This window comes from Melospiza georgiana, chromosome 21 (assembly GCF_028018845.1).
Source record: "Melospiza georgiana isolate bMelGeo1 chromosome 21, bMelGeo1.pri, whole genome shotgun sequence".
NCBI classification, from domain to species: domain Eukaryota; kingdom Metazoa; phylum Chordata; class Aves; order Passeriformes; family Passerellidae; genus Melospiza; species Melospiza georgiana.
Window position 1 is genome coordinate 2635785 of NC_080450.1, and position 27883 is coordinate 2663667.

General features: G+C 44.2%; 1 protein-coding gene across 1 annotated transcript; it reads right to left on the minus strand.

The window, feature by feature from the left end:
- On the minus strand, window positions 1–27842 carry GNA13 (G protein subunit alpha 13). Its single transcript, XM_058038963.1, has 4 exons — window positions 27523–27842; window positions 25098–25324; window positions 7728–7778; window positions 1–3087 (listed from the first exon to the last, which is right to left on the minus strand). The coding sequence occupies exons 1-4, from the start codon at window positions 27803–27805 to the stop codon at window positions 2515–2517; spliced, it is 1134 nt and encodes a 377-aa protein (XP_057894946.1). The 5' UTR covers window positions 27806–27842; the 3' UTR covers window positions 1–2514.
- Between the last annotated feature and the right edge of the window lie 41 nt (window positions 27843–27883).

Consider the following 27883-nt stretch of genomic DNA (forward strand, 5'->3'; position numbering starts at 1 on the left):
GAGGGAGATCTGGAACAGGGGGTCACAACAGGGATTTTTGTGGGGTTTTGGGCATTTCCCCCACTTTAGCCAAGGCCAGAAGTGCCCAGAGCCTTGGTGACCCTGGCTGCATCCTCACACTGCCATCAGCTTTGAGGATCCTCAGTAAATTAACAGCTTCCATTGACAAAAAAATTCATCAATACTTCACATAAATTAGTTCAGACAAATCCCTGCTACTCACCCTGTCACCCACTACCAGCCTTCAGGCTTTTCTGCAATCATCTGCTCTGACACCCTCCAAAGCACCAACTGCAGACCTCTCCAAACCAACTGCTTGAATCAGATGTAAATATTTGTTTTGAAAAGACACTTGTCCAGACACCTGTCAGCCAAGGAGAAACCAACCCAGCTCCTCCTCCTGGTGACAACCAAGGGCAGGAATTTGTTTTCTGCTTTCCAAGACTGGACCTGGAGGGCACCAGAGGTTTGTGTCTGTTCTTGGAGCATTTACAGCCCAAAGGAGAACTTCTGCTCCCATCATAGGTGTGCTGCTCAGTCCTTGAAAGAGCCTCACCAGCCTTTCCTGAGGTCTCAGCTTCATTCTCCTTCCTGAATTGCTCACATATAACCAAATCAGAAGTAATCCATGCCCAGTAGAGGCAAAATCTCCATTAAATATCCCCATCCAAGATTCTTTTAACCCTCCTGACATCAGTGCTGCATCCAGACTTTAGGATTATGTTTAGATTCTGCACTGTGACTTCTCCCAAGCTCTTTTCAGAAATTCTTTCCTCCCCAAACAGTGCCTGATGGCCAGAATCACAGACTAACCTATGACTATTCACTGGATGATATAAAAAAATAGAGGTCTTTCAAAGCACCTAACTAAATCAAAACACACAATTCCCCTTCTGCTGCCAGGAGAAGGAGGTACAGAGATGTCAATGCACCTTACACTCACAGTAAGTACAGGCCAAGTTCAGGAGTCAGGCAGCTTTCCTATGTCCTGGCAGGGCCACTGCTCCCAGCAGTGACACCACCATGTCACCCCTGGCTCGTGGGATGACAATAAAGAAATACTCAAGGATTGGCCACCAGCATGATCCACAGGAATTGGCCAATTCCAGGGGCAGAGTGGCAGCTGAGCTGCCCACACACCTCCAGCCTGGGGGAATCGTGGTAGGGACACTGATTTATCTATCACAATCTCACTCTCTTTTTGCAGTGTGCTGTGGGGTACATCAGGACTGCTTCATTTTCATTATTTTTCATCATCATCATCATCATTATTATTATAATTTCTTATTTTAATCACATGGCAATGCTACCAACTCCCCATAAGAAATGAAACAAAACTGCAAAAGGACTTTGGGTAAAACAGTCACAAGCAGCACTCTGGAAGATGCTGTGCAACATTATTTGGCTCAAGTACACTTAGGATTGCTTAGACCCAACTGGAAAGTCTCAGAAAGAGCCTCATCAGCTCAAGCACATTCTGCTGGGACAAGGTTTTTCATTTTTTCAGAAGAAAACATTCATCTGCACGGTGTCAGCTACACAAGGCCTCTGCTGGGAATTGGTAAGGCCACTGGAAATGCCAGAGGAGGACAGAACACAAGGAGGCACTTAGGTTTGCAAGTCCTTCTCTCCATCAGCAAATGCTCCTGACTCAGAGAGGCACCTGGCAAGGAGGCAGGGAGTTCAAATAAAGCAGTGCTAAGGTAAAGAGCTTCCAGAACAGGTGACCCACAGGGAACATCTGCTCAGGGAAGGTAAAAAACACAAGCTGGGCTTGCTCCCCCCTTCCCACACCAGCATGCCAAGAGGATTGATCAGAGTGCTCTGTGCTTTGCCATGGCTCCAGGACACCTCTGGAGTGAATCTGTGTACTGTGCCAACCAGGAATCCCTCATCACTGCACTCAGCACTTCCTGATATGTCTGAAACTCCTGATTTTCCACATTTTTGAAGCATCTCCTACTCCATCCCAATGCCATGGTTTATACTTAAGCAGGAAGTAGGCTACACCCAGGAACGGGCTGCAAAGAGATGATTCCAGCAAGGGATCTGATGGGATTTCTAACCAAAAACAGACCTGAGAAATCATAAGTCAGCTATGGTATCACAGTCTTCACAATGAAATCAGATGTGAGAAGTTTCTCTCTCTCTTCCCCCCCACCTTAAATTACTGCCACAGTTAATAATTGCAACAATTTCATTGACGTGTCAACTTGGAATTCTGGATTTTCTAGGATAATACACATGTTGGTAAAAGGTCAAATTTACCACTTTACAGGTAACTTAGACATAGGTCTGCTATAAAATTACAACTTGAGTCAACTTGAAGCTACACTGGAAGAGATTAAGCCTGAATTTCTGCAGAAATTGGCAATAATGTGTTCAGCAGCAGCTTTCAGCCACATATCAAGAAGTCTGACAGGATCTGGATTTCTCTACTCCTGCTGTAAACTTCTAGTTAAAAAAAAAAAAAAACACACAAGAGTTACTGAAACAAAGCAGTCTTTTTGCACATCACTGTAGCATCAGCTGCTTGAGGTTGTCGTGCAGGATGGTATCTTTAACGTCACGGAACACTAGCCGGATGTTCTCTGTGTTAATGGCAGTGGTGAAGTGGTGGTACAGTGGCTTCTGCTGCTGGTCCCGGCGTTTCGTGCGAAAACAATCCACCAGGAATTTCTGGACATCTGTTAAGCAGTGGGGATCCCCTTCAAACTCTGGGAAATAGTCTTTGATGCTGACTTTCTGTACTTTTTCCTCAAGCAAGTCCGTTTTGTTCAAGAAGAGGATGATGGAGACGTTGCTGAACACCCGGTTGTTGACTATCGTTTCAAAAATGTTCAGGGACTCCGTCAGGCGATTCGTCTGTCTGTCCTCCATCAGCACTTGGTCAAACTCACTGGAGGACACCAGGAACAAAATGGATGTGACACTGTCAAAGCACTCGAACCATCGCTTCCGCTCCGACCTCTGGCCGCCCACGTCGACCATCTTGAAAGGGACATTTTTGATTTCAAAGTCGTACTCGTGAATCCCCTTGGTGGGCCTCCGTGCCAGCAGGATGTCTTGCTGTGAGGGAAGGTAATCCTAGAAAAATAAGGAGAGTTTTGTGATTAGGATGTGATAATGGGTATGGGCACAGCTGAGCTGCAGTGGGGAGAGCAGCCTGCATGGGAACAGGATGAGGTTTGCAATAAAGACATGGATGTGGATTTCCATGCTAAGAAACACAGCCAATATTAAACCAGAACATGGTTTTCCATGCCTTTGGGAAAGAGCTGGAGGTCAAAGCAGGAAATACACCCAATATTAAACCAGAACATGGTTTTCCATGCCTTTGGGAAAGAGCTGCAGGTCAAAGCAGGAAATACACCCAATATTAAACCAGAACATGTACCCCAAAGAACTTCAGTTTTCCCACATGACGAGGGTCCATAATCAACCTCAAAGGTGAACCAGCAATTCCTCCTGCCAGTTTCCCTCATTCTGTTTCACTTCATGCTTCCTTCATTCCCTTTCCACAATGGTGGTTGCCAGTAATTTTGGGATTAGGATATGAGAATGGGAATGGGCACAGCTGAGCTGCAGTGGGGAGAGCAGCTTGCACGGAACAGGACAAGGTTTGCAATAAAGACATGGATGTGGATTTCCATGCTAGGAAACACACCCAATATTAAACCAGAACATGTACCCCAAAGAACTCAAGCTTTCCCTTTGCCACGTGACAAGGATCCATAACCAACCTCAAAGGTGAACCAGCAATTCCTCCTGCCAGTTTCCCTCATTCTGTTTCACTTCGTGCCTCCTTCATTCCCTTCCCACAATGGGATCTAAACCAGTTTTCTCAAACCAGTAACTATGGGATGGATATCCCATGCCAGCTGTGGGTTCTCTATTCCTCCCATGACTACTTGCAGAAACAAACCAGCTGCTCCACTAAACAACTTTGAAGCAATCAATTATGACTGAAAACTAAAACCTAAGCAACTTCCTGTGTTTGTGCCATGCATCTTTGCATCCTGCTGGATCAGTGCACACTGGTGAGCTCACTCTGCCTGGCTTTGCCCAAAATTCACTGTGCAGTGAGTAGAACAGGGGCAGAAACTGAGGGCTGGGGACAGTTCTTTCCTGGGGGGGCACAGACAGCTGTACCCTGAAGTTCTCCAGCCCACCCCTCCCCAGAATTTAAGAGGCATTAATGAGACTATTTTATTGTTATATTAACATCATCAATGCATGCAAATGAAGAGGAATTCTTATTAATCAGCTTTGGATAGCATGAATTCAACTCTCAGATTGGGGATTTCTTCATTCCTAGAATTACACTTTGGTCTCTGGTCCAAGTCTTTCTGTTATCTGCAAAGTGCATTTCTACCACAGCTGCCTGTGCTGGACTTTAAAACCTTGTTGTTCACTTGTTATGGAAACTCTTCCTCATATTTTCCCAGCATTTCTCACCCTTTCAGAGAGCTCAATTTAGGTTTTGGAATTTCAGTCTCTTAAATTTAAGTTAAAAAGTGAATGATCTATAATCTTCCTTTGACAGTGCCAGTTCCCACACTTGGAGCTTTTATAAAAACATGTAAGAGCAAGGTTCAGAAAGTCTGATTCAAGCAGTCAGCTGGGTGGGGGAACAGGCACACAGCACCATGGCTATTCCAATAGCTGTATCCAACGTTTAAGGCAGCTGGGCAAACTCAAACCACAAAAATAAAATTTAAAAATCGTGAACTGAGCGCAACATTTCAAAAGTTCAAGGATCACTTTGCTTTACCCTGTAAGCTCCAAAGTGAAACCAGAGAGAGAGGGCTTTGTGTGAACTCTGGGTTCCTCTTCCCGAGCTGCCCATGACTCAGGCACTGATTTTTATCGTGGCACAAATCACAAAGCAGCTCTGAAGCACACACAGGCTCCCCACCCTGCAGCCTTTGCTGCAGCACTGCACACAGCCAAACCCCACAGCACCCAAATCTGGGGGGAGGAGAACTCCTAAAGCAACATCAGGCTCCCTCCAAACTGACCAGAAGAGCTGCTGTCACCCCCTTGTGTGATTAATGGACAACTTTAAAGGTGATAAGACTTTTCCCTTTGTTAAATGTATCTTGGGTCTTTTCTACTGAAATTAGAGAGAGGAGAACAACCAGCAAAGCAGTGCAGGGAGTGTATGAAATGTCACTGGGCACAGGTGAAGAGATTTTGAGCAAAGCTGACTGTCAACATGCAGGCAGGAGTGTCACAGGTTCAGCACTCATTCCAGCTTCCAAATGGGAATGGATATTCTGTTGTTTTTCAGGAAGTTTGTCTCAGCTTCTCAGAACAAAAGCAACAAGTCTCTTAAGAAAGCTCACGAGTGACAGAAATTAATAATTATGTAAATAAAGAAAAACAACTAATATAATAGGCAAAACCACATGCACCTTCAATATTGAAACAAGGGCACAAAGCAAACTCTCCTGGGAGTTGGCCTGTAATGTTTATTCAGTAAAGCTTTCCAGAAGAAGCTTATCCCCAGAATTCCTGACAAATTCCCTCTCAAGTACTATTACTCTTTGAAAATTCCTTCCACACTTGAGAGAATCCTTTCCAGTGCTTTCTACTTGTACATTCTGCCATGGAACTGGGTATCTTTAGGGTCCCTTCAACCCAAACCTCTCCATGTTTTATCCTGAGTTCAGTGCTGGTATCCAGCCACCCTCTGGCTACAGGATACCAAACACAACAACTCTCAGGAACTCTCCCAGTACTTTAATTCCCTTTCTGAAGGACATTTATTTTTTCTCCCTCATGCCCAGATCCTTGGAACACAAGCAGCTTGCCCCTGTCTCAGTGCTGATCCCATTCTCCACGTGTGAGAGCATGCATCACCAGGTGAGTATTTTCCTTGAATGGCACTGAGTGTTATTTTCCAAGTTCTTTCAATGCTTTGCCATTGCCAATAAGTGTTTTCTTCCCCTCAAGCATCCTCACACTGATACTGATTTGGAACATGTGCTTTCTTCCTGATTTTCCTATCTCCTTTCCTCAAACTCACTGCAGTCTGCTTCTCCTAAAGGAGTTCCTTTGGTTATCAGCAGCTCTTTAGGCTATCACATCACTGTTTGCCTAGCTCAAATTACAATTTAAGGCATGACTAAGATCCAATCACAAGATGGAAAGCCAAGTCTCTCTGTGAGGTATTTTGGATACACAGAGTCTGCACTGGCAGTTGAAATAGCAACACACAAGGAATCCAGGAGATCCCACGCATGTCTGCCTGTCAGTTACTCTGATTCTGCTGATCTGATTAAATCTGAACATTAAGTTCTTTTCCCTCTGTGCTGTTATCAGCTCCCTTTTGGCAAGAGGCACGTGAATTGCAGATCTATGTGTTTAGAAGCAATTTAGTTGCAAGTCAGCCCAGTTGCATCAGATAAGAACAAATACTTTTATTTACAATTTGGGGAAACAATCATTAAATAATCTTGCATACAGATAAGAATAAACCAGAAGAACCTATCAAATCTTTCACTAACAAAACTTAGCTAGTGCTTTTTTCCTCATGGATTTTTTACAACAGCAGATCCTGATGAGTCTCTCTGATTCTCAACACCAACCTGAAGCCAGAAAAGCTGTAATTCACAGCACTGCCACAGGAACATCAGACCTGCTGTGTGTTTATGTATAAAAATATTTAAAAACCCAACTGCTGACTAAGCTTCGTACTTTAATCAAAGAATGGACCAAAGTTCCTCCATTAAGAACTTGGAAATGGAGCTGCAAAACTTTATCCAATATTGCTGGGGAAAATTCCAAGCCCTTTGAAAGGCAATGGATTCAAAGACCATGAGAAATCCCCCACTGGCAGAGAGCTCAGCAGCTCATTAGAGCAATGCAGTTCCCTCCTAAGTGCAAGTTTCATATCTCAAGACCAAATCCAAAATCAGAGACCAGGTGCTGGAGCTCTCAAGCCAGAGATCTGGGAAACACACTGATCACCAGAGCTTTAATTAGAACAATGATAGCTCAAAGCAGAAAAATAGTCTGGCTTAAAATTTAATCTGTTAAAAACAAAAATGAAATTAAGCATGATGTAACAGGGTTTCACTGAAGTGGTTTGGATTCCTTCATTTGTTACCATCAGCTGGGAATGACCATAGAGAAACTGCCTCCCCAGAGAGTTCAAGCACCATATTAAAACTCCTGTTTTAAAGGCAGTTTTTCCACATGTTCATCAGTTCTAGACTGCAGATACCTTCATTATGCAAGTGCTAATTAACAGTTCTATAAAAAAGTCTTCTACAAAAATTTCAGGTTTTTCTCCAGAGAAAACAGACTTTATTCTTTACTGAGTTTATGTTAAAGTAGATATTTCTGGAAGGTACCACTGACCTGTGACTGAGTTAACTCAAGAGTTCCTAACTGGACACGTAACCCCAAACCCAGTAGTTTTTAGATGCCATTTAGTAATGAAAAGCTACTTTAACAATCTCCTGCCTGGCCAAGCTTTTGTAACTTGTTTTTTGTTCGATTTTGACAGATGGTTTATTTCCAGAAAGTCTCCTGGCCTTTGCATTGCCCTGTGTTTCTGACATGTCAGTGATGAACTGCTGAGATAATGCGACAGTCGGAGTTAACTAAAGATAAAGTCATTGCAGTAGGCACTAATTACATTTCATCTATTTAAAACCCAGAGATCACAAAGACTACTTCAAACTCAAGACTGGAAAGAAAAATAAAAAAGGACTTACTTGTTCTCCAAGTTTATCCAAGTTGTCCAAGAAATACTTTACAGATTCCCCCTAAAAACAAATCAAACAGTTATTTAAATAAGAGACATCCTTGATCCCAAGAGTTTACATTCTGAAGTCCAGATAATTTATCAGAAACCTACATTTAAGCATTGTAAGCTTTAATCACTGCCCTTTTTAAAAGCAGCTATCCTAAGAACACAACTGATGATTTATTCCTAGGGCAGTTAATATTTAAGCTTAAAAGCATAAAAGGCACATTTATAATAGTCACATTCTTTCCAAGTTTAGACTTGATAAATAAATCCAAGTGTTATCCACAGGGAGCATCAATGAAGCAGCCACACCTTCCTTATGAAAAGAAACATTCAATTCCTCTGAGGCTTAGCAGAGTGTGCACACACAGGCATTCAGGTGCAGGGATTAATCACCAGAGAAAGTTCATTTTTACTGCAGTGCCACAGGGATGAGCAGAACACAGCATGAGAAACCACAGCACACAAAGCATTTTACTGCAGTTTCCATCACACACCAAGCTGGACCAGAACATCTTACTCTGAGTGATGAGCAGAGCTGCTGTGCATGATATCACATTTATAATCCAGGTTTATCTCCTGGGTTCAACTCATCCCTGTCCTGGCAAAGGTAACTGCAGTTTTTAATCCCTCCAGTAATGCAGAACTAAAGGTTTTTTCATGGTAAACCCGAGCCACAGTCAATCCTGCAGAACTCCACCAGGGTGCTGGGATTAAGGAGGATTCTGCCATGGGTACTGCTGCACCTGAGTTCACTTGCAATAGGAATGTACTGATGGAATTCACTGCAGAGGAAAACACCTTTTGAAGGTTCCCAGCATCCTCACAGAAGCACAAATCTGCTTCCTTCTGGAAACTCTTCATTACCAGCTGCAACTTACTCATTTTACAGTAAGTGCAGAAAAAAGAAGCCACCTGTGTTTTCATTCTGCAGGTGGAAGAGCAGGAATTCTGACTGAGCTCTCTCAATGAGAAAATCAAACAGCATCTGAGGCTGGGGTGACTACACCTAATCCAGACAAGTGAATCAGGACAGGAGCTACACCCTGATAATGACCTCCCCTCACTTCAATCTGAGCTCTGCAAGCCTATCTAGGGAGAATACAAACCTCACTATTCAACTGTGTCATCTCAGCATCTACCCTGGGCAGTGTAGGGTAAATAAAGGCCAAAAATGGTTCTGGCAGACACATCAGCAAAGTACCTCTGCAAGGTTTCCAGGCACTAAAATAAGTTACATAATCCAAGGAGATGCCACACCTTTAAGTGTGCAATTTGAACATCAATGTTTAACGAGGCAGAACTGGGGCTCTGGTTGGAACATGCCTCGTGCTCGGCACACCTGCAGGAGAGAGCCCCACACACCTCTGGGCCTTGTTTTACCTCCTGTTTGCCTCAGCTGTCCTGATTTTCTCTGGGGTGACAAAAACACCATTTTAGCAGCACACAGCAGCAGCTGCTTGCAATGACAGCAGTATTGTGTCTTTTCCATCATCTGTTCTAGCCTCAATCCTCTAAGGAAGGGATGCAGGGAAGAGCATTCATATTTCACAGAAAATAAACAACCCTGCTGCGTGAATCCATCAAGCTTCCCAAGAAGGAGTAACAGGATCAGAATTCAGGCCTTTCAAGTGCTAAAGCCACTGTCTGTAGCTGAATACTAAGGCAAAATAAAATTTAAGGTCAGGTTTAATTTCTTTTTTAGGTGCCAATAGGAGCTGGCAAGCTTCCCTTCCCCACAGGGCTGGCTACATCCCAATCAGGCAGATTGCAGACTCACCAAGTGCAGGTATTTACTCTGGAATACCTGGGCCTCAGAGGCTGAACTGTGTGTGTGTGCATACAAACATGCATTTTAATCTCAGACAGCTTTTTATACAACTTACAGCAATACCTGCTCCCTGAAGGAGCATTAACTCTGCAGTTAATGTGGAAGTTACTACCTCTCACTCTCCTTTAAGTCCCAGGGCTTGCAGCTACTGCAATGCACAGAGCACTTGGAGCAGACAAGCAAACCACAGCCTGGAAAGGTCACAGAACATCCCCACAGGCAGCTTTCCAAAAGAGGGGATTTCCTGAAATCACAAATGCAAAACGCACGGGCCTGCAGCGACAGCAACACTCCAGAGTCACCCATCCAACACAAAGTCACCCAGGGAGCACTGAGGTGGCAGCTCCACCTCTGGGCAGTCACCTGTCAGTCAATGGACACAGACATCGAGGTGGCCAGGCTGAAACTGAAGAGACTGAACTATTAAATCCATCAGTCCCAGCATAACACAGCTCATTAAGCTGAGGCATTCCAGCTTCCCTCCTCCACACCGTGGGCTCAGCTGCTTGGGCTCTCCCCTCATAAAAATCTGTTCAGACAGCAAGTGCTGTGGCCATGACTCAGCCCTGCAACCAGGGACAGAAGTTGTTCATTCACTGTTTTTTACCTGCATACCAATTAAACACCTACAACAGCTTCAAACTCATCATCTCTTCTCCCATCCCACTGCAGCCACAAGCCAGGGCCCTGACCAGTGGTAATTTTCTGTCTGCCCTGGACATGTTGCTATCAGCAGGCTGAGCTCTGCTAACTGCAGACACTCCTGAACAGCCAACTGCCTCACTGACCAGATCTTTATCAGAATGCACTACTGGAGAACCAGAGAGTTCTGACCCATTTAAACGAGCTTCAAAGAGGCAGCATTACAAAGCAGCCAAGCTTTAATCCCTTCCCAAAGTGTGAAGTTTTTTATTTTATTCAATAATGAAGAGAAACACATTGAAAAACTCAGCACATAACAACTGAGGAAAGCTTTAATGCCACCTATTTTTAAAAATCAGTTAGAAAAGGTCCCATTCACATCCCTGCACAACAGCAGCCCCAAAGGCAGCTTCTGTGTCAGGCTGCTTTTTCTTGGTAGACAGAGAACCAGATCCCACTCAGTAAATCCATGACAGTGACCAGATTTAAATAGCTGTGTTCAACAGCTGTCACCTAAAATTTCCTTTCTGACAAACTGTAAACTCTCTGGTTTACCCAAGATGACTAGAAAAAAGAAACTGGGTTTCCCCAGTGCGTGCCACTAATGCCTGTGTGGCTCACCATGTCCAGCCCTGCCACGAGGCTGCTCAGCAATCAGGCTGTGGTGTCACACCACAAAAGAGCCACACCAAGGGCAAAATCGAGACAGAAATGAGAAAACTGAAGGATCTGCCCCCATGAAAACCCCCACAGTTCTCCATTACACTCCTGATGTCCTCACACCCACGTTCTGTGAGTACATAGGACGGAAATTTAAAGATTAGCTAAAAATACAGAGATGTCCTCAGGACAGGAAGGACCTTGACCTGTTGGAAGGAGGCCAGAGGAGGCCACCAAGTTGATTACAGAGATGGAGAACCTCTCCAACGAGGAAATGCTGAGGGGATTGGGAATGTGCAGCCTGGAAAAGGGAAGACTTTGGGGTCACCTGACTGTGGCCTTCAGTACCTGAAGGAAACATAGAGGAAAGATGGAAAAACTATTTACAAGGGTCTGGAGTGAGAGGACAAGGGGTTCACACTGACAGAAAGAAGGTTTAGATTGGTTTTTAGGAAGAAATTCTTTACTCTGAGGATTCTGTGGCACTGGCACAAGTTGCCCAGAGCTGTGGATGCTGCAGCCCTGGGAATGTTCAAGGCCAGGCTGGACAGGGCTTGGAGCAAGCTGGGATAGTGGCAGGTGTCCCTGCACACCATTTCATGGCTCTGTGTCACAGCCTCACATCAGTCCCAAGTGAATTTTCTTTTTCAAATGCAGATGAACCCTCTGAAGTCATTTGTACAGTTTGGAAATGCCAATCTCTGCAAGCTGCAGTGACACTGCAGGAACCAGCCATGCCATGGAGCCCAACTCATCCCCTGCACCTCAAGTGCAGCCCAAAGATGCCAACACAAGGACAAAACCCAGCACAGGCTGGGCACACATCTCAAATGGATACTGAGGTACTGCAATAAAGCAAATTTCTTGAGCAGAATGAACACCCCACACATCAGCTCCAAAGGCCTTCTGGAGTTACAGTTTTAAACTTTAGTAAATTGTATCAGGGTATTGGATTTTTAAGCAGTGCCTTCTGAAGCTTGAGAAAGATGCCCTTTTTTGTTCAGATGGAATACACATGTCTCAGCTGTGGCCCTTCAGCCTCCTCCTGATTCAGAAATGCATGTAAACCACAGGAAGTTGACTGTTAAGTAACTTTATTCATAACTGTCAACTATTCCATTTTCAGCAAGGTTTGAGTCAAACCAGCCTGTGCCTCCTGTGAAGCTCCCTGAGAGAGCCAAGCCCCTTCATCATCCATGTACAACAAATCTGAAATCTTACTCCTATCAAGGTGACTGACACAACAGCTTCCCCTACAACTCTGCATTTAACTACTTGTTAAATGAAATATCTCCAGTTCTAGAATCCATTCTTTTTACTAAGATATTTTACAAATTCATGTTTTTTCCAAAGCAGAGGTGATATTTAGCTGTAGGCCAACACCTGCTGGTGTGGTCACCTGCAGTGAACCAGAGCAAGTATCTTTTCTAAGCAAAACACAGCACAGAGATCACTGGCTGGTTACTGCCTAAAGCAAAGTAACCACAAAAATATTTCTGGGGAGGGAAGAAAAAAAAACCTACATGAAATATACACTAGATGAACACATCTTTTAAACCCAGGAAGCACCAATTTATTTGGTTTCCATGAAAACAATGTCAGCAATCAAAATATGATTTGTTGAAACCTCAGCATAGCCAAATGGCTTTTTAGCTCTTCAAGGGGATCAGGGGCACTGCATTTTTTCCACTAGCAATTGCTTAAAAAAGAAAAAAGAGATAGAGAAAAAGCATCAAATAAAGATTTAGTCATCACAAGGTTTAAAGAAAGAAACAATTTATCAAACCATCTAGGTTTGGCTGCAAGTTCAGTGGAACATACTGAACTGACAGGGCTTATTAAGTGTCTGAAATAATAAATGTGATACTTTAGGAAAACAGGAGATATAACTTAGTAGCTCTATATTAGAACTCTAAGAACCACCAAACATTTTCTCTTCCTGACCTTACTTGAATTTCTTGAAATAGAGAAACAAATATTTCCTATTTTATTTAATTAAAACCCCACAAAAACACTAGAAACAAGAAGACCACCAAAAAAAAGCTTTTTTACAAGCCTAGTTTAGAATAAGAACAGGTAATTGCAGTGTTTTTAGGCTGGTGTGCACATGCCTAAATATGCAAACCAAACCATCCATAACTCTGGAGAATCAGCTTGAAGGAAAATGATGGAGACATAAAGAGAGTCAGAAAATTCTGCATTTTTCAGCACCCTAGCAATGCTTACAGCACACACTTCATTATGTACAGGGTGTTTTTCTGTTAGGGGCTTAATCCAGGAAAATCCATAGCTGAGGATTTTGGCAAAGGAAAGAATCTGTAGCAACCTTTTTTCCTTGCACCCCACCCTAAGCTGATTTAAAAGAAGACTGAGTACAAATCAATAGTGCTGCCACTGAAGGTTTAGCAGATGTCTCCTGAAATGGCAGTAATAAACAGAGGGATAATGAATGGAGAAACATTTCCATCCAATCAATCAATGCAGACTCCCAGAGGAAGGGAGATCACAGGGCACAACCTCCTCCACCCAAACAGGGACACCCTCAGCATTGCACAAAGGAGGGAGATGCTCCAGATGATGCATTTATGCCATGAATGCATATCCTAATTACACTAATGAGCTCAAATCCACAACTGCTTGATTGTTAGAGCAGCTTTAACCAAGTCTCATGTCACGACATTGAGCTGCTTTGGTCTCTTGCTGGTCTCACACTCAGAGGTAAATGAAACAATCTTGGTTCCTTCACAGCTTTCAGGTTTCTGCAATTTCTCCTTGCAGTCATTCCTCCCAGTGCTTTCTGAAGAGGATTCCTCTTTTAAAGAAGCCCCAGTCAACAAGACTAGGACAAAACTTCCCCAATTCTTACCTATAACCTGTTTACTCAAGGAACTAAACTTGAAAAATATACTTTCCCTGTTTTACAGCAGCAATCCAGCAACTTGATTGGTCTCTCCTAAAGTGATGGCAACAATTTATTTCTGAATTGTCACTCCACGCTCTAATACTTGATTTAACACTCACTCTTCAAGCAGTATTAGCAGCATTCTGGAAGTTTACAATAAGTATATACAATAACTAATTTTTAATAATGATGCTGAAGGTATTTGGGGGAAAAAGCCCAGGTAAGCAGTAGTATATTTAATTTCAAAATTGAAAATTGGGGTCAAAATATTTGAAAATTGGGGTCAAAATATCTGAGTGTGCACTAACACAAGACACACTTCCCTGTGAGAGGTTTCCTTTCTCTAAGTGTTAATTATGGCCAAAGCACAGCAGTCCCCATTTAAGCCCACATGAGCATTACTGTGGCCATGTGCAGAGCAGCCAAATGTTCCATGTGAAATGAATCCCAAACTCCCCCAAACCAAAGGGCAAACTGGTGGAAAATGGCACTGCTGCCTGTGGGAGCATGAATGGAGCAGCCTCACAAGGGCTGGGTCAGGATCTGCAGTACAAGCTGGGGTCGTGGTGGTTCATTAACTGATCTGAGAGCAAAAAGGAAACTGGCTTTTGTGAATTTGGAGTGTCTGGGAAGGAAGGGACAAGCTGAAGTAACCGAGCAGAACCTCCCAGGCAGGGAAGCACAGCAGCAGTGTCTCTTAGGGGCTGAAGCACAGACAGTGTCTGTTCAAGACCAGACATCTCACATCTCCCAGCTTCTTTCTCTCCAGTTCACAATTTGAATAGTCACTTAAACCTGATCTGCCCATTTCCAGAGATAAAACTCAACACATTGGGATTAATTCCTGTTTCTCTGCAAGAACAGAGAGTTCAGCCACAGTTGCTGAGTACAAAATAATGCTGGCTGCTGCTCATCAATCCCCATCAGAAATGCGTCACAGCTCAGCCCAGCTCTCAGAGCTCAGCCCCATTTCCCCTTTTCAGTGCTTGCTGCGTGCAGCTTGAGCTGGGTTTGCCTTCTCAGAGCCATCAGAACTGCGTCACGCGGGGTAGAAGTGAAACCTGCCTCGTGTTTGGCCCCACAAACTCAGTATCTGCCCTAAAAACAGGAAAGGTTCCAGTCCTGACTCACAGAAGCCATCTTTTGTAAAACCTGTTGGTGGCAGAGCAGAATCTGTGTTAGCAACAGCTGGATCACTTGGGCTGGAGGGTGCTCACCTCCAAAAGCACCAGAGAGGAGTCAGCCCAAGTTTATTTCATGAGTGACATTTTTATCTTGCATAACAGCATTAACAAAAAAAGGTGAAGGGGTTTAAGAAGGGGTTTAACCCAATAATATCCCTTTAATCTATTATCCCCTATTTAGTGTAATCCAATTAATCCATAATTCTCAAAATGTAGATAACAAATGGAGGGAGACAGAGCACGCCAACCTGAGGCCTGCACTGACACCCGGGCAGCACCTGCAAGCTGGGGACATCTGCCATGCCCTGACAGTGACAGCAGGATGTCACCAAGCCAGCCTGCAATGAAACACTCCAAACAAGGCTCCAGCATCAGCTGCTGCTCCTCCCATCACCCATCCAGCACTGCTCTCCCTTCAAAGTGCCAGACTCACAACTCACACAGATTGTCTCCCATCAGCAGAGCATTTACACAGTTTCATACATACCATGCCACTCCAATTAAATTAATTAAAACATGATTGAACTGTAAAAAGAAGTTAATCTGCATACCAGTATACCACAGAGCAAACTGTTCCAGTTTTCAATTACTTTCCTAAGAGGGAAGAAATGCATTTCACTTTTCTTAGTTAGGTATTCCTCCCCTCTCCTGGTGGAATTTAATTGCTGAATTCTTAATTGCTCAAAAATATGCAAAGTCACCACAGCTTTTAGGTAGGCAACAACATTCCACTAAAGCCTCCAAAACTACAATTTCTCCACACCAGGCATTCTGCTATTGTATTTCTAATTCTGAAAGAGTGCTTGGAAACCAGGATGTGACATATTCTAGAGACAGCTGAGACTCCTTCCAACAACTGAAAACCCTCAGAGTCCACAGCATCAATCCTGGAGTGAAGAAATTCTTCCCTGTGAGGTCCTGGCACAGCTGGCCCACCCCTGGAATGTCCAAGGCCAGGCTGGACAGAGCTTGGGGCACCCTGGGACAGTGGAAGGTTGGGAGAGGAACAAGATGAGCTTTCAGGTTCCTCCATCCCAAAGCATTCTGTGATTCCATGGTTTTCCTTACGATCACCATCAAATAGGAAGCAAACTCCAGGTTGTTCAGCCCCTTCTGGAGATCAGAGAGAGGTTGAGGAACACATGGGACAATCACAGACCCATTGCCAGAACCTGAACAGAATTAATCCATGAAAGCAAGGATCAGGTGAACTTTGTTCCTTCAAAAGTCTTTTTACTCCCTCCCTAAGTATTTACAATCCAAACTCTTCTTCCACAAAGTTTACTTTAGGGAAGACACCAATACCTTGCAGAAAATATTCAAATTTCATTGATGAAATCATTCCTCCAAGGCCCAGAACACACAGCCCTAGAAATCCTATGAAAACATGCACTGAGCAAGGAGAAACTGCCACCTCCCAGTCACTATTTACACTCTGGGCAGCATCTCTCTAAACCTCAGATGTTTTGCACACAAAACAGACTGGAAGCAGACTGTAAACATTTGCTCTTCTTTCAGAGCACTGACCCACTGGCTCCATGACTTCATGTGTTTGTAACTCCAACTGCATTTCATCTAATGCTGGAGCAGTGTGAGTCTGCAAATCTGCCATCCATCATTCAGAGCTTTACTGGCTTCCAAGTTGTACAAGACCAGCACAGGCTCCCAAAAACATGACAAATATTTGGCATGTGGAAATGGATCAGCACTAAAACTGGCCATACTGAACTTGAAGATGCTTGAAAAGTCCATTATTGCATAAACTCTGCACTAAATCACAACATTTCAAAATCAGAGCCCTGAACTGGATCCCAATGCACTTCTCTAGGATTCAGTTTTAAAGTACATTTGGTTCCTATTTCTCATGAGAAATCCAGATGACCAAATGCCTTTTAGTTCCTTCCTCTGTCTCAATTAGAAGAATCCATTTCAATTAAGTTCTGGTATTTCTGTTTGCAGCCAGTGATGCACTCACAAAGCAGCTCTCCTTCCAAGCTGACAGGATCCTGTGATAATTCACTGGCTCTAGAGAAAGATCTACCTGTGTCATTAGCTGAATATGGATTTTAAAAACTACTAAAAGTTGTGTCTAAATTAACAGTGAAGTACACAAGACTCCCTAAACAGCAGCAAGAGGCTGAAAACATTTCATGTCACTTGTAGAATTTCATACTATAAATTAACTTAAACTAGAAAGAACTAGAAATCAATTACTAGAAAAACTATATTTAAGAGCCCAAAAGCACTCACTTGTACAATTTTAGTAATCACCCTGCATTTTTTTCCCCATAATTCTGTGTAGATATTTTGAAATACAAGTGGTACCAGTGCACTGTTTCCACCCCTGGAAATTCTGCATCCTCTTGATTTGGTCACCAGTGGGTGATATTTTATCATCACGTGCCCAAAGAGAGAAGTGCTCCCAGGCTGGCTGCAGAGATCCCAGCATTTTGTCTAAAATTATTTCCCCAGCATCTTTAAACAAAGGAAAAAGAAACAGAAACTCTTGTGGTATTACACATTGCTGTATCCTTGAGCCATAAAAAGAATTTGGGGGCTTTTCAGTTCCTTGGTTAAGTCTCTGAAGAGCAGAATGATATTTCACTTATTAACTGAGGAGACTCTGAAGGAAAAGAAATTTAGGGCAGAAAAAAATTTAATGACTTTGATGGAGAGGTGTGCAACATGGCACAGTGAACTGAGTGCTGTAAAAGGCAGCTCACTCCCAATTACTGTTCAGAAATTTTCTTTTCTGAAGTTGCTGTTGTCAGTTGCTGTGATGATAATTCAGGCTGTTTTCTGTATTTAAAATTCCTCAACTTTTCCAGCTCCATTACCTGATGCTTCTTGTTAATGCAGACATACAAGCTAAGAAAATACAGGAAGTAATTTAGGACCTTTTTAGTTGCTGATGTACTCTTAAACATCTTCTTTATCACTACTTAAAATCAACCCATCAGGCAGCTCTGGGATAAAATATAAGTGCTAGTCTCTGGGATTATTCAGATTTTTATTTGAATTAAACACAATTTATTTACAGTTTGAGGCTGCCAAGTTCACTAATATCATGTTCTATGAGTCATTTATTCACCTTTAAGATATAAATAAAGGCTTCATATTCCAGAGTAATACAAGATATCACTTGGTATCAGGCAGCCTCCATCAGCACTGTGAGCATCCACCTTGTTATTCTGTAAAAGGGCAGGTTCTGCACCCTCAAACTTCTCAACTGAATTTGATAATTCAGCTCCTTAGCAAAGGAAAGTGCCAGCAGACACAATGCTGGCACAGAGATTATCTTGCTCTCCCACAACTGCAGTTATTCTCTTGCTTTTCTGACGCAGTCAGTGAGGTCAGCTGCATTTGGTTTTCTCACATTTTCTTAAGCAACTTCCTCAGCCACCACAAGCTGAAGTTTCCTACTCCTTTGCTGGTTCTGTGTAAGAGGTGCAGCCTGAGCCCTGAAGATATCAAAGCACTCAAGAACTGAAATCTGGGACAATAAAGACAAAACAGTCAGCAAGCAGAACTTAGGTGTAATATGTGCTTGGTGAGAGCAGACTTCACCAGCCTCTAAGGCTGAAGCCTTGTTACAGCAAACTCAAATGAGGGATCAGCAGCACAAATCAGCAGTGCCTCTGGCATGGCAGCTCAGTCCTGAAGGATTCCATATTTACACATGAAAAGCTCCCTCTCTCTGCTTGCCTCAGGTGCAGAACACAGGCAGGGAAGGTGACACTGCACTTACCCACAGATTTGCTGACACCACAGCCCAGGGACTGTGCAGGTTTGTGCTCAGGAAGTCAGCTCTGCATGGAGCCAGAGGGGTGCAGCCAATGCTGGTTAAATTCCAAAGGTTGTGAGGAGCCAGCTCTGCAGGTACCAACATGCAACACCTTGCAGTGAGCAGAGAGCACGGAAATGAGCGTGCAATAAATGCCTGCACCAAGGGCTCAGCTTACACTGCACAGCAGAAGCAGCAAAAGCTCCTCTAACACATCTGCAGAGATTCAAACCAACCTGCTGAGAAGAGGTTGACACACTCAAGATGTGAATATTCATACTCAGAAGGGCACTTGTATTTTATATCTATTTAACCACTGCTTGGTTATAGAATTCCCTTTTTTTTTCAAGAAGTAGGTCACCTTCCAGTCTTCTGCAATAAAATGTTTAGGAAACCAAGGCACATGACTATCAACAGGACACAGCTTGCTGGAGATGGCATATATATAAGCACACATCCCTCTGCTCCCACACTGCATTGTACAAGTCTGCATTTCAAAAGCAGTGGCTCCCCATAAACAGATCACAGAACCCCAGAATGGTTTGGGGTGGAAGGGACCTTAAAAATCCCCTTGTTCCACCCTGCTGCCAAGGGCAGGGGCCCTTCCACTAGAACAGGTTAGTCAGTATCTGGATTGGGTTTGAATTTAGAATTCCATCCTGAGAGATTGCACTGAAACCATGCAGAAAACACAGGCTTGCACAAGGCAAGTGCAGCAGCACACAGGACTCCAAAGGCATTCCTGCTTGGAAGACAACTCATCCTGATTCAGGCACAGCAGGTCTACATCTAGACAGCTCCTGCTGAAAGATCTCTCAAGTCCAGAACCACATTTGCGCTTAATAGCAACAAAAAATAAATAAAAACAAAAACAAAACAAAGACAAATATATATATATACACACATAAATATAGCAACATCCTGAAAAAAAATATAAATATGGCAAAGAGGTTCCCCATTAAAACCAGAGCAGCACCAACTGGAAATAAAGACCAGCCCACTCTCCAAACTCTTCAATATTTTGCTGCTAATAAGAAAAGTCAGCAGGCAGGAAAGGAAGAGTGGTGGTAAGGCAGTCCCAGAAACAGCATTTCAGCTCTCAGAGGCTGAAACAGAAATCCTAATCCCAATTTGGAAAAAGCTAAAAAAGGCATTTTGTGTTAAATTAATATAATTCACCCGAAGATCACTAAGCTTGACTGAAATATTACAGTCAATCCCCAATACCAAAGCACTGGCACACACTGAAAGGTTTTTGGTCACAAATCTGGAGTAAGGACACTCAAGCCTCTACTGCTGGACTGCAGAGTTAATCCCTATAAGGAGTCTTATTAATGCCAACTCATTATCTTGTCATTGGGGCTGGAAAAACAGCACATCTTCAAAAAATCCGAGTCTCTTTTGAGGATTTGAATGGCTCATTTTAAAGTATAAATCTGTAAATTACTTTCCTTTCCATATTTAGAGCAACAATGTTTGATAAATCTTTTCACCTGAGGACCATGGGATGGCAAGGAGCCTTTTCCAAGGGCTTTGAGGAGTCATTGCTCACTGTGCACAGGCCATCCTGTGATCTGATGTTTGGCAGAGTACTGATTAGAGAAAGGGGAAAAAACTGCTCATACTTCAACATATGTAAAGCAGCAGTTTTTTGGATTTCCACATAGAAATTGAAGCAACAGTCAGTGTAATTGCAACATTGTATTTCAATAAACTCTAAATTATGTGATTAAAGGCCCAAACAGTCAATGTTCAGAGAAATGCTGGGTGACTGGATCTCATGTCTGCAATGAAGAGTCTCCTGTCAGTCTCAGAACAGTTTATGCACTCAGTCATGTCCCAGGGGAAGCAACTCCTGCACCCTCCAAGCAGAGTGGGAGCACTGAACACCCAATCCCAGATCCAGGAGGAGATCCAAGGGCAAAGCCATGCCCACTTCCCAATACAGGAGTGTGGGGAGGTTAGAGAGATGAACACTGGAGGAGAACATTGCAGAAGCTGCTAAAGGCTCCTGAAAGCCACTGGCACAAACACAATGTGGACACTTCCATCAATGACAGGTAAGACAATTTTTTCCAGCTCTACATTTGTGACTTCAGAGGGATTTGTGCACTGACCTCACAGCTGTCCCATGAGATGGGAATCCACCCTCCAAAATGGGAAAACCTCAACATCTGGACACTTAGCCTGGCTTCACACACAACTGACCTCTGCAGGATCAGCCTCTACAATCAGGCACATTTCAGGATGTGTTGAAAGAACAATAAACTTTCCTAATATTCTCCAGGATCCATTTCAGGCCTCATCCTTCCAGTAGAGCTTAATTAATATTCTTGTGTGTACAACAGCCCCACTAATATTCAGACAGAACCCTGAAAAGTCCAAGGACAATAAGACAAAATACAATACAATCTCCCAGTAAACTGATCAATATTTGCCAAAAATACTTGTGTGCAAAAGAAGAATGCTACATGGAAGCTGCTGCAGAGCTATCAGTGCAATTCAAGCAGAACACGCCTTTTCCTGTCCTCTATAATCTGATCTAGCACTTGCAGAAATGTCACAGAAAAAGCTGTGATCCAGAGGTGAGTGCATATCCTGGAATCCTTATTGTATCACCTGTGCCTGCAGTTCTGTGCAAATATGGACAAAAATAAAGTGTCCTCTCACATGAATCTCACATCTCTGCAGCTTTCTGGCTTTAAAATACCCAACATTCACTTCAACTGCAAGTAGGGCAATAAATATCTGTCTGAAGATCAACAACTGCTGGTAGCAAAGATCAAAACCCACCCAAAAGTTACCTTCAACAAGAACAAACACTGAACACATTCAAAGCTTATCACACATCTGAGGCTCTCATCACACTCTTCCATTCTCAGAGAACAATGAGACTCCTGGAGAATACTTCAAAATGCTTCTCTGTTAACAGCTCTCACAGCAAGTTCAAGAAATGCCTGACATGAGAGGGAAGCACAGGCTACTCTCACTCCCAAGGGCCCTGCTCAGTGCTCCCAGCACCAAAGGCTGCTCAGCAAAGCTCCAGGAGAGCAGCAAACCCTCACAGCACACTCTGAAAGCTCAGCAGCACAAACACAACAGGCAGGACATGCCCAGGTAAGTCAGCCTGCATGCTGCAGAAGCGACAGAGTGGCTGTGTTTATCCAAGTCACTTCAGAGTTTTACCGGAAACCAAGCACTGAGGGGAAATGTGAAATGTTAATGAGGTGTCAGGTGCTGGGCTGATTCAGACTCCATCTGTAACTCAGCCCTGCCAGCCTCCTGAGAGGCCAGAGGAGAAACAAGCCTGGGGGATGCAGGAGAGGAGCCTGAGGATGACCAGAACCTCCAGTGTGAGTTACAGAACAAGCACCTGAATGAGTCTGGTTTGTAATAAAATGTGAGGGATTATAACATCAACCACCTGGGAAGCACTGAAGTGGCACATACTGCACTAAGCTGTAATTAGCTTTTCCAGTTCTAAAGCACTACACAAGCATGACCTAATGAATTTTCATAAATGCTGCTGCTAGTGGCCAGAAGGCCCCTATTTTTATACCAAGGGAAATAAATCATATTGGCCATCCCATGACCACTTGAGTTAACAAAATGAGGAAGGACACTCCAGTGAACTAGACATGGAAATGCTGATTCCTAATTCCATTAAAATACAACCAAGTTCTTTTTTTTTGCTGCTATAAAAAGATCTCATTGTTTCCTCAGGCTCCCAACATCATCAGTAAAAGATCCTGGAGGAAAACAAAAAAGCAAGAGAAGCTTCACAAGCCCTCACAAATGTACATATATGTTGATGTTTTAACCATATAATTGCAGAAATCTCAATTTTAAACCTTTTTTCTCTACCCAGGCTACAAATGGCTTCTACACTACACATTCTTGCTGCGTTTTTTCCAGAATTTATGTGTAAATTTTGACATTTTTCACTCCTTACCCATCACTGCTCCATTTTCCATTTGCTCACCTCTACCTCTGTCCCAGAGTGTCCTATTCCCATGGCAAACACTTCCCCACTGTTTCTGCCTGTGCTCTCTCAGTATGAGCCACGTTTTTCAGTCTGAAAAGAAGTGAGAGCAGATCCAGCCCAATAATGCTCCTCTACCACCTCAGCCCCAGAGCTTTACACTGGTTTTGTGCCACTTTTCCCTCTCTCCTACTCATCTAATCACTGCTGCTATCTCCCATCGTATTTTTTTTGCCACAAGCAGCCAAACTGGAAGCAGAACAGTATTTTCCTCTTTTCCCCCATTCTACAGTGTAAAAAGTTTTCAGTCTGGAGCCTTCACTCAAGAGTCAGTACTTGACACGCCTGAACTGTCTGTGTCCCTCCCAACTTCCCCTGCTCTGCCTCCTGACTGGGACACGCCTGGCACTCCCTCCTTAACCATTTGTGTCCCTCCTGTCACAGCACAGGAACTCTCTGAGCACTCCCTCAGGTACAGCAAGAATCCACATGGCTGCAGGAGCTTCCCTCTGCTCTGCTGCCCACATGGAGCTCTGGGGTAAAACTGAGACTTCATGCTTGGCCAGCACAGATCACAGTGCCTGCACTCAACACAATGACATCATTCAGCTGCCTTTTTTTTTTTTTTTTTCTTTCATGTTTATAACTTGGCATAAATATGTCCAGCTGAGATTTTGAAAGGATTTAGGAAATAAAGTAATATAGGAATAAATAAAGCATTTATCTTGCTTTCAAAAATTATTAGGATAGTACTGAACTATTAAGAGCACCTAAGAAATATTCCTGAGTTTTACCTAAAGAACAACGTGATAAACATATTTTTGCAGATAATTACATTGATTTAGGGATTTACAGAAAAAAGCAACAGCTTTCTTTGTGTAAGGTTCAGAAGAACAAATTCTTCACTACCCTCTTCACAAGCCACTCAAAGTGAAACTCTGCACATGTTTCAGTTATGGAAAGAAGTCACTTCCCAGGGCCTCAAGATGACAGAACAGTAATTGCTCCCTTCCCTTTGCTACACAGCCCCAAGTCACTAAACATGTTTAATCGAAGACAAAACTGTTTTATTGAACAGATTTTAAGCAGATCCCTCCAGCACAGCAATTACACCCCTAGAACTCACATCTGCACCAGAATCTTGACTACACAAGAGCAATTACTCTTTTATGATCACTTGAAGGTGAAACTCAAGGAGCACCAGGTCTGCTTAGGAACTTATTTACAGAGCTCAGCCCAGGGCTGGGCAGGTGATAGGGCACTGCAGCACCTGCCCATTCTGCAATCTGCAGAAGGCATTCCATGATCAGGGCAACACATATTTATAGAATATTTACACAACCTCTTTAAGTCAGCCTATGATTACACAACCATTCATAATAGCTCAACAGGAGACATCATGAGCTATTGTTTGGATTCACACTAACACAAAGGTTATTTTTAAGACATAAAAACACAAAGCCACTTATGTTTGAGAGACCTACCAGAACAGATTTAATCTATTTTAAGGTTCTCAACCCCCACCCCCACAAAACCCTATGCCACTGGTATACACAAGTCTATGAACAAACAACCAAATTTAACTCAAAATTGTTCATTTCTTTTTGCAGCATTTGCATGGGAATGGAGCAAAGGGAGTTCAGCTGTCACACAAAGTTTGAGCTGCTGCTCAAGAATCAACAGGTTTCTTTTTCCTTTCCAACCCCGCTACTGAATTGTGTACTGTCTCTACCCCACTAAAATAAAATTGTGTATCTCATTATATTTCCATTCCATTTGCTACATTGAAGCTCAGAACTTCAATGCAACAAAAATCTCATTACATGAGTATTAACACAGACATTCAAAATTAAACAGGAAGTATACAGAGGGAATGTTTGCTAGATTGCTCAAACTGGAATAGAGAAGGGAGTGGTTTTTAAATTCTTCTCATTAACCCATGCATATCTTTTCTTTAAAAATCACATTACTATAAAGCCTGTCTTTTTTTGACAAAGCATTTTTTTTGCTTGGCTCGGTTAAGTTGATGCACCAGTTAATAAAAGGGTGGTAATAATCATATAGTAAAAATACTGTGCAGGGACCAGCTTTGTTACAAAACTTAAAAGCCCTCAATACCTCAGCTTTCCCACATATGAAATGAGGGCAATTACGTCAGAATCTCTTTTATTACTATTAAAAAAGGGGGGGGGAAATAGCTAAACGCAGCTGTGTGCAACACCACAGAGTAACAGCCAACCAAGCACCCAAAAACGCGCACGGGAGCGGCCGGGCCGGCGTTTCACAGAGAGGCAAGGCAGGAACAAAATCACACACGGGCACTTTGAGACACTGAGAGGCAAAATCTTACCAGCTGGAACTCCCTGCGCCTGTCATAGGCGTGCTGGATGCCACTGTCTGCCCACAGGGCGCGGATGGCAGGCAGGTAGTCCAAAAAGACGCTGGTCTCCACCATGCCCTGCACCACGGTGACCGCGCGCGTGTCGAAGGCCATCACCTTGTCGCCGTTGCTCTGGTTGGCAGGGTCCCCCCAGGGGATGTGCAGCTTCTCCCTGGCATCCACCAGGACTCGCACACCTGCGGTGACAAGGAAAGGCACTGTGAGCAGTTTCTCAGCATCTCCCGTTTCACCAGCCCTCAGAGGAACAATGCACCCGCTCTGCACAAAGCTCGATGGGAACATCCACCCGTAGCGTCCCAAAAACTGACCCAAACCACTGCACTTACAGGTAACAGCACACCCCAGATCTGCTATCTCAAGAACATGACTACATCAACAGGATTATCCCCACAGTGCAAATTCAACTCCTGAAAAAGTGTTATTTTTAATTACTAACTTTATCCAACCTGTGCTACAAAACCCTTTCACTTGGCTTGAGTACAAAGTACACTTAAAAGTTTATTTCAAAATATGTTAAACCACCTCATTTCTTAAGGTTCTCTACATTTTTTTGTTCTTCTCAACTTGGTATCCAGTTATACCAAATTATACAAAGAATCTCTATCACTGACAGTATTTCTACCATTGCCTTTCATATTTTCAGAGAGACTAAGACATGTACTAAAATCATTGCACTTGCTAAAAGTATGTTTCTGTAGCTTAAGTGCAAAGGAAGGCCTTCCTGCACTTCTGTGGCTGTTTTGGTAAATATTCTCTAGAAGAAAAAGAGTATTTTAAACTTCTTTTTAAAGTCCTTGTGAAAAATATAAAAACCCATTGTGCTCGTATTGATAAGGTAAATACAGGGAAATTATTTCTAGTACTAAATTTACTGATGAAAAAGCAAAATGAAAATTCCGGAAAGAATAAACAACTGTAAAGGCATAGGAAAAGATACAAGGAAATTAAGATGTGGCAACAAATGACTGTTCAGTAACACACTCATTCAGTGCCAAGGTGTTTTGTCAAGGTTCAACCCCCTTCCATGGTTTTTCTCTCTGTCAAAGGCAGGTAACTGTCAAATCTATCTGTGACAGCAGGAAAAGAGCCTCCCACAGAGATGTGCAGTTCCTACGTGTAAGTACTTGGAACTTTCACATAGTACCAAGTAGCTTTAGCAATAAACTTTAACCTGGTTGAGATACATGTGTGTGATTTCTCCTGCCTTCTATTGCTATCAACAGTTTTTCCAGGCTTGATTCATCAGCAGGTTTGTAAAACAACTCTCTTTGAGAATTGCTGGATTTTCACAGGGGCTGAGTCTGGCAACACTTTGCTGTTTTGAGAAACCACATTAAGATTTTGTCCAACTATTACACAGTCCAAACTGAAAATCCAAGGAGCAATTTAGATAAGAGAGAAAATGAGTGAGGATGACCAATGAAGTCAGGATGACAGCAGCGAAATCAAGCATCCACTACTCCCCTAAACCATGTGTGGAGGTTTTGGCAAAGCATCTATGAGAGAGGCTCTGCCTGCGGGCTGAAGTTAATTGATGTGTCAGCCCAGTTTCCAACACAACGGCAGCCATTCCTCCACTGCAGCGAGAAACTGAAAGCACAGGGCTGGGCTCCTCCTCACGCACTTCCAGGTGCATCTTTCCCCCATCCATTACCGCTCATTACTGCACTCGCACTACCAGGAAATCACAGAATCACGGAATCAATTAGATTGGAAAAGACCTCTGAGATCATTCAGTCCAACCTATGACCGAACACCACCTTGTGAACCAGACTTGCCATTAAGTACCACCTCCAGCGACAGTGACTCCACCACCTCCCTGGACAGCCCATTCCCGTGTCTGAAGTGAAGAAATTCTTCCTGATATCCAGCATAAAGCTCCTCTGGTGCAGCTTGACAATGTCCCCTCATCCTATCTCTGGTTCCCTGGGAGCAGAGCCCGACCCCACCTGGCTACAACGTCCTTTCAATAGAGAGCGATAAGATCACCCCTGAGCGTCCCGTTCTTCAGGCCGAGCCCCCCCAGCTCCCTCAGCCGCCCCTTGCGCTCCAGCCCCTTCCCCAGCTCCGCCGCCCTTCTCTGGCCTCACTCCAGAGGCAGAGCCCGGCACCTCCGGGGCTCAAACCGCTACTCCCGGGGCCGGGGCCGGAGCCGCTCCGCGGGCGGCACCCGGGCGGCGCGGTGACAGCGCCGCGGGCGCGGAGGGGCTGCGAACCGGCCCCGGGGGAGGCTCCGGCGCCGGGACAGCGCGGGAGGAGGCGGCGGCCCCGCGGCTCCCCCGGCTCGCGGGACCCGCCCGAGCCGCCTCTCCCCGCCCCGGCCCGGCCGGGCCCGGCGCTCGCAGGGCGGCCCGTGCCCGCCGCCCTCACCCACCCTTGATCACGTTGCTGTAGATGGTGGCGCGGAACTCCTCGCGGGCCGCGCGGTCCCAGTCCTGCCCGTGGATGATCCGCATCTGCTTGAGGAAGGTGGACTTGCCGCTCTCGCCCGCGCCCAGCAGCAGGATCTTGACGAGGCGCTTCACGTAGGTCTTCTCGCGGTTGAGGCACTTGTCGATCTCCTTGGACTTGCGCTGCTGCTCGGCCTCGCCGCTGGTGAGGAGGCAGCCGGGGAAGCAGCCGGACAGCGCGGAGCGGGACGGCAGGAAATCCGCCATCTTAGCGAGCGCTGCCAGCGAGGGGAGCGCCCGCCCGCCCGCCGCCCAGCGCCGCGCGCGCCCCGCACCGCGCCTGCG